The following is a 13,596-nucleotide window of genomic DNA, read 5'->3' as shown; positions in this document are numbered from 1 at the left end:
GATTTGTCACCACAGGAGCATGGGGGGGGGTGACTTCTCCCTCTTCACTTTCTGACGATGCTCTGCAGTTCCATGATCTGGTGGATTGCAGGGTATCCATGTGGAACTTACTTCAATACGAATGGAGAAAACCTGGTGTTTGAGGAAAGGTCTTGGAGCTACCTCCAAGAGGAGGCTGTTGTTACCATTTCTCAGTGGTCTGCTGCAGTCTGCTGAGACTGTTAGGTCCATTTCTGCCTCTTGCCTTCTTATTTCCAGGCAGGCAGACAAATTATATCAGGTACCCTCAGGGGGGTTTTCATATTTTCGCATACGTCGTCTAGCTAATTCGCTGGTGGTGACTGCTGCCACTAGCAAGATGAGGTCTGGACAAGCCGTGACTGCTCATAAAAAAAAAAGAAGTGTGATTCCCTAAGGAGAAAGAAGTTCTCTTCTTCCTCTCTTGGTATTAGGGTAGCAAATTATCAAGTAATTATGGTCTGCTATCAATTCCACTTATGGGAAAAGATGGCACTGTTTGCGCAGGATTTGGCAGATTACAAAAGGAGATTGGCAAACGCAATCCTAATGGAAGTTCAGAATGTTGCAAAGCACATTCTCAGATCTTTGCTAATGCTTCAGACTCTTCTGCCAGAGCATTGGCTTATAAAGTTACCCTGTGGAGATGTGCTTTGCTCTGCTCCTCTTACTGGGGTTGGACGGTGAAAGGAACTGAGGTGATAGATAGGTGCCATACCACCTTATATAGCCTTGTCCTCCGAATGTTCAGAGACGCGAAGGGGAGGCATAGAAAAGGTGGGTATGAGAGCTTTAAAGGATGCTGCTTGGAGAAGATTACCATTAGGCACCACTAGGTGGTACAATATCTTGTGAGTTGGAAACTGTAGAGCCATCTGAAAGAACTTCAATTACAAACAAGTAACCTTCATTTATGTAAGTGCACTTTTTTAAAAAGGACATTATCTATTTAAAGAAAATAAGATACTACATTTAGAGTTTATCAGTACTAATCTATTTATACATCTCTCCCCTTTCAGATGTAACATGTGGCGCTCCACCTGAAGTTACCAATGCTACTATTGTCAATAATGAGGAGGGAAGGTATCTGCCTGGTGCTAGAGTGCAATATAAATGTCAGGAAGGATTTGAAAGTATGGGATTGAATGATGTAATTTGTGAAGATGGAGAATGGTCACAACCACCAACTTGCCAAGGTAGGAGTTTGTATTGTAATTAAACAAATAAGACGAGGTGTGCGTTGGTGAGCTGGGAACATGGAATGATAGAAATGTGGGGCTGTAGGGGGCCCTGCAAGGTCATCAAGTTCATTCCTCTGCACTAAAGCAGGATTAAGTACATCTAGATCATCTCTGATACGTGTTTGTCTGGAAATTCCTCAGGGAAGTTCTTTTTGGGGAGTGTTACCAAATTTTCAGGGACTTGAAGCCTCTTGCGGAGAAAGATTGTGAAGTCAGGCTAAAGTTTCTACTCATGGAGGCAGCCTTGAGAGCTCAGACTCAGCACTGAAGTCAGACTTGGCACTGAGTGTCTCGGCATTTGAAAAGGAGTGCACCTCCTGCGGTGCCCGAGTCCCAAGACTCTTCACCATCCTCAGTGCCTAAAAGGATTTGTGAGAAGCAGACTGCCAACTGCACAAAGGCAGAGATCCCTGGCACTGTGGTGTGCTAGGCATGGGGATAAGACTAAAATGTGGTTTCTGTCTAAATACTCCTCTTCTTCCGTACCTCAGAAGATGGCACTGTTGACTCCGGCACCTAGGCAGGTTCCATCAAGTTCAGAGCCAGAAGGAGCTGCTTCCACAACTATGACACCACACCACACTATTTCAGTACTAACTACACCACAGGCATTGGTAGTTGCCGGGGACCCCGTGACCCTGTCGGTGCTAGCATCACTAGTAGCACAAGAGCTGATGCTGTCAGTGCCGACAGACGGAATAACCAGCAGGATTGCTACAGTGCTCGGTACTGTGACCGTCTTGGGTACCTTTAAGGGCTCATCCTTCCGTGATGCTCACATCACTGCAGGTCTCTCCAACTCAGAACTGATTGCTGGCACCATCTGGAATGGTGCCTTTGTGGTCAACGGAAGGAGAGTCGTCGTCTTCCAAATGAGAGGTCCAGTTTTAAATCTCCCATCCTCGCAGCCACTCTCACTACCCCTCCTCCAGATGTTTTCACCCCTCCATGGATCCTGCGACGGGAGTACCATCAAGTGGTTGGCCAGGAGGTCATTTGGGGCATACACCTGTCCAGTGGCCTTTTTGTAATCCATTGGGCCCTTTTCTACATCATATTCCAGGCACTCCTATTCAGTGGCATCAGAAATGTGTGAGGCATCTTCCCAGTGGGTAGCACCCATTCCTGTTTCTGGTACTGAGCCTACTACTGGACATCAAGGGCTGAAGAGAACCCTACAGATCTAGAAATGGAGGAAGAGCATCCACACCTGGTGCTGGACTCTTCTTCCTCTTCTTCTGTAGAGGCAGACTCATGAGGGAGCATTTTGTCTCCCCCAGATGACCATAAGGCACACCAAGAATTGTTAAAGAGGATAATCTTAAGTCTGCCATACAGGTGGAGGAAGTAAAAGAAGCCTCTCAATAACTGGCCAATACTTTAGACATTGCAGGTCGTTCCAGAGTGGCTCTGCCTCTCACTGAGGCCATTATGGACCCATTTAAGGTACTGTGGAAGACCCCTGCATCCCTTCTCCACACTTCAAAAAGGGCAAGTATTATGTACCCCCAAAAACTGCATTCATTTCCCTTCTCCTCCGGGATGCCTGGTAGTATCCTCCTCCAATGAGAGGGAAAAGCAGGGGCATCAGAGTGCAACACCAAAATCAAAAGACTTAAAAAAGTTAGATCTGTTTGTTAAGAGGGTTTTTTCTACTGGGAGGCGGAAGTGCAGCTCAGGATTGCAAACCAGCATGCCCTATTGGGCAGGTACGACTTTAATATGTGGGACTCCATGTTAAATTTTTAACACATGTTCCTGGAAGATGCTAGGCAGAAGTTCTTCTCGATCGTGGATAAGGGAAAATCTGTGGTGAGGACCGCTCTGCAAGCTGCTCTGGATTTGGCTGACTTGGCTACTAGGTCCATGGTTTCAGCAGTGGCCATGCACGGGAGCTCCTGGTTGCAGTCCTCTGGGCTCTACCAGGAGGTCCAACAGACTTTGCAAGATCTGCTCTTTGAGCGAGCCTTTCTCTTTCTGGAGTATACTGATGCTAAGCTCCAGGGGTTAAAGGAGTAAAGGGCAACTTTAAAAATCCCTTGGGTTGTATACCCCAGTTCCTTCCAGGAAGCACTTCAGACCTCAGCAACCACTCCTGTATTCTGCCCCAGCTCTCCAACATGACCTGCAGAGGAAGAAGAGTAGTGGTTATAGGCATAGGCTTAGAATCATAGAATATCAGGGTTGGAAGGGACCCCTGAAGGTCATCTAGTCCAACCCCCTGCTCGAAGCAGGACCAATTCCCAGTTAAATCATCCCAGCCAGGGCTTTGTCAAGCCTGACCTTAAAAACTTCCAAGGAAGGAGATTCCACCACCTCCCTAGGCAACGCATTCCAGTGTTTCACCACCCTCTTAGTGAAAAAGTTTTTCCTAATATCCAATCTAAACCTCCCCCACTGCAACTTGAGGCCATTACTCCTCGTTCTGTCATCTGCTACCATTGAGAACAGTCTAGAGCCATCCTCTTTGGAACCCCCTTTCAGGTAGTTGAAAGCAGCTATCAAATCCCCCCTCATTCTTCTCTTCTGCAGGCTAAACAATCCCAGCTCCCTCAGCCTCTCCTCATAAGTCATGTGTTCTAGACCCCTAATCATTTTTGTTGCCCTTCGCTGGACTCTCTCCAATTTATCCACATCCTTCTTGTAGTGTGGGGCCCAAAACTGGACACAGTACTCCAGATGAGGCCTCACCAATGTCGAATAGAGGGGGACGATCACGTCCCTCGATCTGCTCGCTATGCCCCTACGTATACATCCCAAAATGCCATTGGCCTTCTTGGCAACAAGCGCACACTGCTGACTCATATCCAGCTTCTCGTCCACTGTCACCCCTAGGTCCTTTTCCGCAGAACTGCTGCCTAGCCATTCGGTCCCTAGTCTGTAGCGGTGCATTGGATTCTTCCGTCCTAAGTGCAGGACCCTGCACTTATCCTTATTGAACCTCATCAGATTTCTTTTGGCCCAATCCTCCAATTTGTCTAGGTCCTTCTGTATCCTATCCCTCCCCTCCAGCGTATCTACCACTCCTCCCAGTTTAGTATCGTCCGCAAATTTGCTGAGAGTGCAATCCACACCATCCTCCAGATCATTTATGAAGATATTGAACAAAACCGGCCCCAGGACCGACCCCTGGGGCACTCCACTTGACACCGGCTGCCAACTAGACATGGAGCCATTGATCACTACCCGTTGAGCCCGACAATCTAGCCAGCTTTCTACCCACCCTATAGTGCATTCATCCAGCCCATACTTCCTTAACTTGCTGACAAGAATACTGTGGGAGACCGTGTCAAAAGCTTTGCTAAAGTCAAGAAACAATACATCCACTGCTTTCCCTTCATCCACAGAACCAGTAATCTCATGATAAAAGGCGATTAGATTAGTCAGGCATGACCTTCCCTTGGTGAATCCATGCTGGCTGTTCCTGATCACTTTCCTTTCATGCAAGTACTTCAAGATTGATTCTTTGAGGACCTGCTCCATGATTTTTCCAGGGACTGAGGTGAGGCTGACTGGCTTCATCTACCTCCTACCTCTTCATCAATGTCTACCCCACCTACACATCCAGGGGGTTCTAAGCAGGTGTTTAGATGGGATGCTGAATGGCGCCATACCTATTTCCAGAAATAAGACCTGTTTTTCCTTTGTTTGCAAACTGCCTTTCCTATTTCCTTTGTCCAGTATCACCACAGAGTGTTGAGCACTGTAGAAGTAGGATACACCCTCTAGTTTATTTCGACTCCTCTTTACCACCGTCCCTCCCAATCCCTATTCAAGGACCCCTCTCATGAAGAACTTCTGGTCTAGGAGCTTCCAGACATGGCTGGGCCTCGGTATACTCACCAAGACATCTTCATCAGGACACTGTGCTCTTGGTACTCTTGCGGATTCTAATTTCGCTGAATTGGTGGTTGGATCCTTTCAATGTTTGTGCAGATGTTCTTTTCCTCTGCACTCAACTGTCGAAGACTCTGGTCTCAGATATGGTGGTACTAGGATGGGGAGCTCACCTGGGGCCCATCCAAACTCAGGGGTTTGGGTCCTGGAGGAAACTCGCTCTTCATATCAATGACAGAGAGCTCCGGGTGATTTGCCTGTCAGTCTTTCCTACCTCATATCATGGGAAATGTTTACCTCAACAAATAGGGAGGAGCTCGCTCATCCCTCCTTTGTCAGGAAACAATTAACCTATGGGAATTTTGCATAGCCCACTCAATCAACCTTAACGCCTTTTAGCTGTTACCAGATTTGCCCATTACTTTGGGGTACACTCATTTATTAGGGTTACTCTTCTGGGGGGAGGGAGTTCTGTAATTCTATTAATGTACTGCTTGTGTCACTTGTGTTTTCATATGGAGCTCTACTTCTCCCTTCTGCAAGTCCTCTCCCAATGGAGCTATGCTGCAGGACCTAGGTTCCCCAGGGCTGGGTTCCTCCAGCCCCAGAACCAAATGAACACACACACACATGCACACACATGCACCTTAACAGAGCAAGTCTGAGTGGACCGGGTCAATCTAGCTTGCCTTAATCCTATCACTCTTGTCAGGAGGGGTCTAGGTGTGTCTCCCACCACCCTTCACTGCTCTCTGCAAGTCTTTTCTCTGATCGGTTTTGATTCAAGCAGAGGCTGAATGTGTGTGTGTCCTTCATGAGTCAGACAGGCTGGATACTGCACCCTGGTTCCCCAAGAACACAGAGCTGACTGGTATCATAGCTTTCAGGTTTGCAGAACAAGAAGGCAGACTGTCTGAAAAGGTTATTTTCTACTTATCACGTCTGATCTCTTTACCTGGATGTAACCAGATGCATTTTCCAGCAGTGGGGGACTCCCAAATAGACCTATTTGTGACCAAAATTCAACAGAAAATGTCACAGTTCTGACCCCTGCAAGGCCATGGTCCAGGCTCCATCACAGACACCTTACTGCTACCTTGGACAGAAAAGCTTTACTACACTTTTCCCCCAATACCACTCTTTTACAGAGTGCTGCTAAAGATCAAGCAGGACCATGCCAGGGTTATTTTTATAGCCCCAGCATGGCCCTGCCAACTCCGGTTCCTCCACCCTATAGGACCTCACAGTGGCAATTCCAATCTCACCTGCATTGCACCCAAATTTGATCTATCATGGACAACGGTTGGCTGCTACTATCAAACCTGCAGTCCCTTCATTCATGAAGCCTGAAAGCTCCATGGTTAAATCCCAAAGAGCAGGCTTGCTCAGAGTAAGTTAGAGTAGCAGAAAGTCATCCACCTAGCTGTCAAAATGGAAGGAGTTCTCTATCTGGGCTTGTGAAATTGGAGTCTAACCGATGCATTCATCCATCCAAAATATACTCGCCTATCTTCTGTTGCACCTGAAAGAGGAAAGCTTAGCAATTTCCCCATCAAGGTTCCCCTAGCAGCAATAACAACTTTTCACCCTCATGTGGATGACATTTCTGTTTTTTTTTTCTAATTACATAACAGTTACATTCCTTAAAGACCTGAAAAGATTGTACCCTCAATTTAGGGAGCCCCTTCCTCCTTGGGATTTTAATTTGGTTTTGTCTAAACTTACAGGACCACCATTTGAGCCTTTAGTGACATTCACATTACTACACCGTTCATGGAAGGTGTTTTTCCTAATTACTAAGGATATGATTTCATCATCAGGGTCATGGATTCAATTACTTTAATGGACCTTCATCAGGTCCAGCTCCAGATCCTGCTGCTCAGGCAGCCAGGGTTTCGAAGGCATTGTTACTTCAGAAAGACAAGATTGCCTTTTACAGCACCAAGAGCCACATTGTTATCTCTAACTGTGCTTGTTCTGAAGAAGGTGGTGAGGGAGAAGATGGCCACTGTTAGCAGTGCCAGATCCTGTAGGCCAGAGTTGTTGGATCTATCTAATTCTGACCTGGTCTCTATGGCTCTGGCTCCAAATCCGAAGTCAGTTCCAGTGTCAGTTTCAAGGACCAAGTCAATCTGAGGATTTCACAAGATCTTGTGCCATCCAGATCCAAGTGCGAAACAGTGAGTTTCAAGAAAGAGACAGTCTTCACCAGTTTTAAGGTCTGCATCCTCTTCAGCTGAAAAAAGGAGAAGGGCAAAAGGAGTAATGGTCTCAAGTTGCAGTGGGGGAGGTTTAGGTTGGATATTAGGAAAAACTTTTTCACTAGGAGGGTGGTGAAACACTGGAATGCGTTGCCTAGGGAGGTGGTGGAATCTCCTTCCTTAGAAGTTTTTAAGGTCAGGCTTGACAAAGCCCTGGCTGGGATGATTTAATTGGGGATTGGTCTGCTTTTGAGCAGGGGGTTGGACTAGATGACCTCCTGAGGTCCCTTCCAACCCTGATATTCTATGATTCTATGATTCTATGATTAATTATTAGTGTCTCTCTTGATTCATCTATGCCTCCTCCTCCTCTGCAGCAATTTCTCAGTTGTCCTTTATATGGATAATTGAACTGATGTTTTATCTGGAAAGGATCCAGGTGCACTTCAGGCAGTGCTGCCGGATACTCTGTCTTAAGAAGATAAGGAGATAAGTCCTTTTTTGCACAAGAAGATGCTGACATGGCTCCCAATTTGTCACCAGAGGAGCAAGGAAGTGTGACTTCTCCCTCTTCACTTTCTGATGATGCTCTGCAGTTCCATGATCTGGTGGATTGCATGGTGTCCATGCGGAACTTACTTCAATACGAATGAAAAAACCTGGTGTTTAGGGAAAGTTCTTGGAGCTACCTCCAAGAGTAGGTTATTGTTACCAGTTCTCAGAGGTCTGCTGCAGCCTGCTAAGACTGTTAGGACCACTTCTGCCTCTTGCCATCTTATTTCCAGGCAGGCAGACAAATTATATCAGATACCTTCAGAGAGGTTTTCATATTTTCACATACATCCTGTACCTAATTCACTGGTGGTGGCTGCTCCCAGTAGCAGGATAGGGTCTTGACAAGCATATTCTACTCCTGTTGATAGGGAAAAAAAGATTGATTCCCTAAGGTGAAAGGTGTTCTCTTTTTCCTCTCTTAGCATTAGGGTGGCAAATTATCAAGCAGTTATTGCCTACTATCAATTCCACTTATGGGAAAAGATGGCAGTGTTTGCACAGGATTTGGCATATTACAAAAGGAGATTAGCAAATGCAATTGTAATGGAAAGTCAAAATGTGGGAAAGCACACTCTCAGAGCTTTGCTTCAGACTCTTCTGCCAGAGCATTGGCTTCTGAAGTTACTCTGAGGAGACATGCTTCACTTTGCTCCTCTTCTCTGGATGTGGATACTAGAATAAAGGTGGAGGATCTCCTCATTGAAGGGGATGGTCTTTTAAGTAAAGAAAAGGATGAGAAAGCTGGGAAAGCTGAAGGAGACTAGAATGAGAGCCTGCTGTTTGGGTTTGATTTGTTCTATTAGCAGGAGACCTTCTGCTCCTTCTTTCCATGATCAGAGGCAGTATTAACCACAGTTTTCTTCAGCTTATTTCTCATCAAATCAAAGATGTCAGCAGCAACTCTAGCCATGTGCATCATTCCAGAGCCAACACAAGAAGAGGTCTTTCAAATTGAGGTCTAAATCTAAGCAATCTGCTCCCTCTCTGTCATCTTTGTGGAGCATCAGGCTTCAGATCTGATGTGAGGATGGAAAGTCAACAATCAAACAGCAAGGACCTTTTCCTTCCTCTGTCTGGGGACAGACTTGTCCATTTTATCAGCAAATAGAAATCTTATTAGAACAGACAAATGGGTCCTAGAAATTATAAAGAAGAGATTTACCATTCAGTTAAAGAAACTACCCCCTTCAATTATCCCTACCTTCTCTTTTCTGGGAATGTCTCACAAGGCTATTCTAGTTTCAGAAGTGCAGAAATTACTTCTGATAGGGGCTGTTAAGAAGGTATCCAAACAGCTGAGGGACCAGGGGTTTTATTCAATATACTTTCTGTTGCACAAAAAGGATGGGAGGTTTTGTCCAATTTTAGATTTAGATTTAACTAGATGATCTTTCGAGGTCCCTTCCAGTCCTATGATTCTACAAATTCTAAACAAGTACATTAGGAAGTTTGGGTTCTGTATGTTTACTCTGGCCTCCATAATTCCTTTGCTTTCAGCTATGGATTGGTTTGAAACTCTCAATTTAAAGGGCACATATTTTCATATTTCTGTCTGACATAGTCATTAAAAGTATCTTCATTTCGTGGTGGCAGAGCCCCATTTCCCGTACAAGGTGCTCCTGTTTGGTCTATACACAACACCAAGAGCATTTAACAAATGCTTCTCTGTAGTAGGGGTTCATTTGTGAAAGCAAAGTATTTTTGTTTACATATTTGGATGACTGGCTAGTGATGCCTGCTGTTCACAAGGATTTATTCAGTCACATCGCTTATACAACAACTACCCTTTTTTTTTCAGACCTGGGTCTGCTTTTGAATGTCAAAAAGTCAAATACCTGTCCAACTCCGATAATTTTATTCATGGACTCCATAGTTGATATGACAGCAGAGAGAGCATTCCTACCAGAGTACAGATTTAAAAAAAAACCTGTGCAGTATATTTTAAACATTCAAATATGTCAGACTCATAAAGTATTTTTCTTCCTGGGTCTCATGGTAGCTACTACCTATGTGACTCCATTTGTGCAGCTCAATATGAGGCCAGTGGAACACTGCATTTCTCAGGTCTACAGGCCCAATTTGAACAGTCTTCCAGTGTTAATCAGCATGCCTCCAGATATGCTGGACTTGTTGACCTGCTGGTCATTCGGAAGTGTCCAGTTCAATCCCCCTTCACCATCGGCAAGGGTAACTTTGGATGTGTAAAACAATGTCTGATGGAGAGTGTACATCTGAGTCATTTTACACTTTGAGGTCACTGGGTTTATTTGAAATAGTCCACATCTGTGGCTTGTATGTAGGAAAAATCTGATTCTCTTGTTTCAGTTTCCATACCTTGTGTTTTATGATATTTAATGTACTTTAATAGGGAGGGGCTATCTAACTCATTTTTGAAAGTTCATTTGGCAGCTATTTCACTTTACCATGTTTTGGTTGATGGTAGACAGCTGTTTGTGCATAATATGGATAAAAAGTTTAGGAACAAGGTGTAGGCTTCAACAGTTCCTGCTATGCAAGCCCTGGAACTGGCATCTTTCTTGGCACCAACATGTTTGGTACCATCAGGAACTGAGCCTTTGTCAGTAGTGCCAGAGTCAGGATGCTCTATTGGGCAGCTGGTCCCTGCATCAGGAAATCCTCAGATGCTTCCTCTGCTAACTGTGCATCTTGCATTGGTCCAGCTCCCATGAGCTTTCTACTCCACACAGTACTGCACTACCTTGGCATTCCCATGCTGGCTCTTCTTCAAACTAGAAGTGGGATCCTACATATTTAAAGGTCTCAAGTCTCTGCTTATTCCTCATCACATTGGTCAAGCTGTGGCACCGTGACTCTTACAGGAGCATATCTAGAGAGCTTCCCTTGGGGTTGCGCCCCAGTACCACATCAAATACAGCAGTGGCCTTTCTGGAATTTATGGGTGTGTGTGGGGGGAGGTTCCTCCAGACTTCAGGTCATCTTCTCCTAGTCGCTGTTCTGTGCCCTTCTCCATCTATTAACATTCTCAGTACCAACACCAGTACCCAGCAGCTGAGGGAGGTTATCTCTAGTTTCTGATTCTCCTGCTATGGATGTTCAGCAAATGGTAGAGCGGATGGACAGTTCACTGCTTCCACTCAGTGTTTCCTCATCATCGCCAGATAAGGCTACTGTTTCAGAATCATCTTCCCCTGTTCTAGATGATTACAAAATGTACCAGGAATTTATGAAAAGGGCAATCACCTCCTTGGGAATAGAAATTGAATTGGTCCAGGATAATCCACACAAGTTGATGAATATTTTGGATTCTGCGAGAGGTAGTTGAGCACTCAGGAAATAAATGCTACCAACTCTTGGTGAGGATGCACCTCAGATCCTTACTCTATACCTCACGGAATCTCTGGACCTAGTGAAAGATCAGCTACAGGCCAATCTTGTGAAGCCCTTGCACTGAGTGGAGTCACAGTTCAGGTGCTATCACTGTTTGCAATGGTGCCAGTATCTCTTGGGAAAGGAGGCTACCTCTCAAGCCTGCAGGTGACTTCTTGTTCCTTAGGCTGTATAAACAGTAACTCATTCCAGTAGCTAATTCTGTTACTGACACATAGTCAAGAAAGGAGTGTGATTTGACACTCCAAGGGAGAACTGCAATTCCTCTCTTCTCTTTTTCCAAAGACTTCTTGGGAAGAGCTGTAACACTGGCCATAGGATTGTGTACTAACACTCTGCAAGGTCTCCTAGTGGGTTTGATACCTGCTGGAGCTGTGCTATAAGGGGCCATAGGGTCATCTGTGTAGAGACAAGTGGCTTCTGCAAAGACAACTCTTTTCTCAAGCCAATCACCTGAGAGCCACAGATTTTGAGGTTGAAGCCCCTACCACTTTTGCATGGAGGGGAAACAGGACAAGTTTATTTCAGTAGCTTACATGGTTTTGCTGCTGGTTTTTTTTTTTCAGAGGGAGAACCTGGCAGAGACTAGTTGCATATCCACCTCAGCTACAGAGCATAAACTCCAAGGGAGAACCCATAGAGGAGTTTCTGTGAGTTGGGGAGGAAAAGCAGAGTATGATTTGGATAGGTTGGTCAGAAATTTTCCAACAGAATAAACACTGATTCGTCAAACATGAAACATTCATCAAACTTGAAACTGATGATTTTGACAAATTCCCATAAGTTTTTGACCCTTCATTTTTCATTCCCTGCATCCCAACCCAAATTTTTTTACTACTCGATAGCCCTATTGTTGCCTCCCTGCAATTTGAAATGTTCCTATGAACAGTACTGGTTAAGTTAAGAAGCATCAATACTGGATCTGAATAGATTAATTAATTAGTGACATCATTAATTAATCAATACTGGATCTGAATAGATTGTATATAAAACTAATGGAATACTGTAAGTGATTTAGTTACCCACATGGGAATGTGTCAGTGACTTCAGAAGTTCTCATCTCTTTTCAGATATGAGATGTGCACCTCCACCTGAGATTCATGATGGTAGGATTCGAGGTGCTAAGCAGCAAAGGTATTTGCCTGGCGATATAGTGCGTTATCAATGTTCGCAAGGTCTGAGCCTTTTTGGGTTTCCGACGGTAAAATGTAAGGAAGGGAAGTGGTCCGTGTCACCAGTATGCAAAGGTATTTTACTTTCCTATTTCTAAAATAGCCTAGTAGATATAGGATATTTTTGGAATCAAAAACTTCAGTCTTACTCAGAAACATCTTTACTTCCCTGTATTTTTGTCTTTTTATAATGCACAAATATAACATCTCTTGTAAACCAGAAAGCAAATCTGTTTCCAGTCTGTGATGTTCCATGGCAATGATAATATAGGTTTAATGAGATCATCCTCCCATTGGGCCGAATCCTGAGCTCCTTATTCAAGCAAGCCCTCAGTGGATTTCAATGGGAGTTTGGCCTGAGCAAATTCTGAATAAAGGGTGAGGGCCATATTTTGTCACTCCTGCTCATACTGAATAGTTAACATTGACTTTGATTATCCTAGTCCAGTATCGGGACTTCAGGATTTGACCCTCAACATAATGTGAATAAGAGTGATCGATTGTTCTCTATTTCTGATTTTTGGGGCCACAATTTCACTACCACTTGCGGATGAACTAGACAATACACAATTGGTGAAATTCCCACTCCATTGAAGTCTGTCGAAAAACTTCCATTGATAGGACCAAAATTTCACCCTATATCTTTAAGCTTCCAGAAAAAAAGTGGTGTCACTCTGTTGGTTCATTTTGTTTGTCTTTTCACATACCAGAATTTCATTGGCTGTCAGGGTGAATATAAATATTTAAAAAAATGACCGTAATAACTAGCAGTGCAACACCACTTTGTTTTGGAAACCAAAACTGTGGTTCTAAAATCTAACTAGTCAGCCGCCCATGTTCACAGTGAGTAGAACCATGACTAGTTTTCCCTGATATCTCAGCCTTACTGAGCTTTTCCCAGTACAAGGTATAACAGAGATAGTGAGACCCCAGCAATATGAAAAACAAATTACAAATATAAAAAGCAAAATAAAAATATCAGAGTCAATGTATTGTGATTATTAATACCAATAAAGATAAACAGACAAAAATATCTATCCTAGGTTATACACCATTAAATACACAGTTCAGTCACATCATTAAAATAATGCCATCAGGGCAAAACATATACGAATATAAACAAAGAGCCCACTATGTCGAACAACCACAACCAACTGACTTCTCTCAACCGTCTCTGAGAGACTGAGAGACTAGCTGGTTTTT

General features: G+C 44.2%; 1 protein-coding gene across 1 annotated transcript in view; it reads left to right on the top strand.

Moving 5' to 3' along the window:
* The window catches only part of LOC144269567 (complement factor H-related protein 1-like), a 118,139-nt gene that overhangs the window by 87,389 nt on the left and 17,154 nt on the right, over positions 1 to 13,596 (top strand). Inside the window, exon 8 of the mRNA XM_077825350.1 lies at positions 1,038 to 1,214. Coding sequence (XP_077681476.1) covers positions 1,038 to 1,214 — 177 coding nt within the window. The remainder of the gene's footprint in view (positions 1 to 1,037; positions 1,215 to 13,596) is intronic.

This window comes from Eretmochelys imbricata, chromosome 8 (assembly GCF_965152235.1).
Source record: "Eretmochelys imbricata isolate rEreImb1 chromosome 8, rEreImb1.hap1, whole genome shotgun sequence".
In the NCBI taxonomy this organism is placed as follows: domain Eukaryota; kingdom Metazoa; phylum Chordata; order Testudines; family Cheloniidae; genus Eretmochelys; species Eretmochelys imbricata.
Note: the sequence above shows the minus strand (reverse complement) of the source record. Positions and strands in the feature narration are given on the sequence as shown.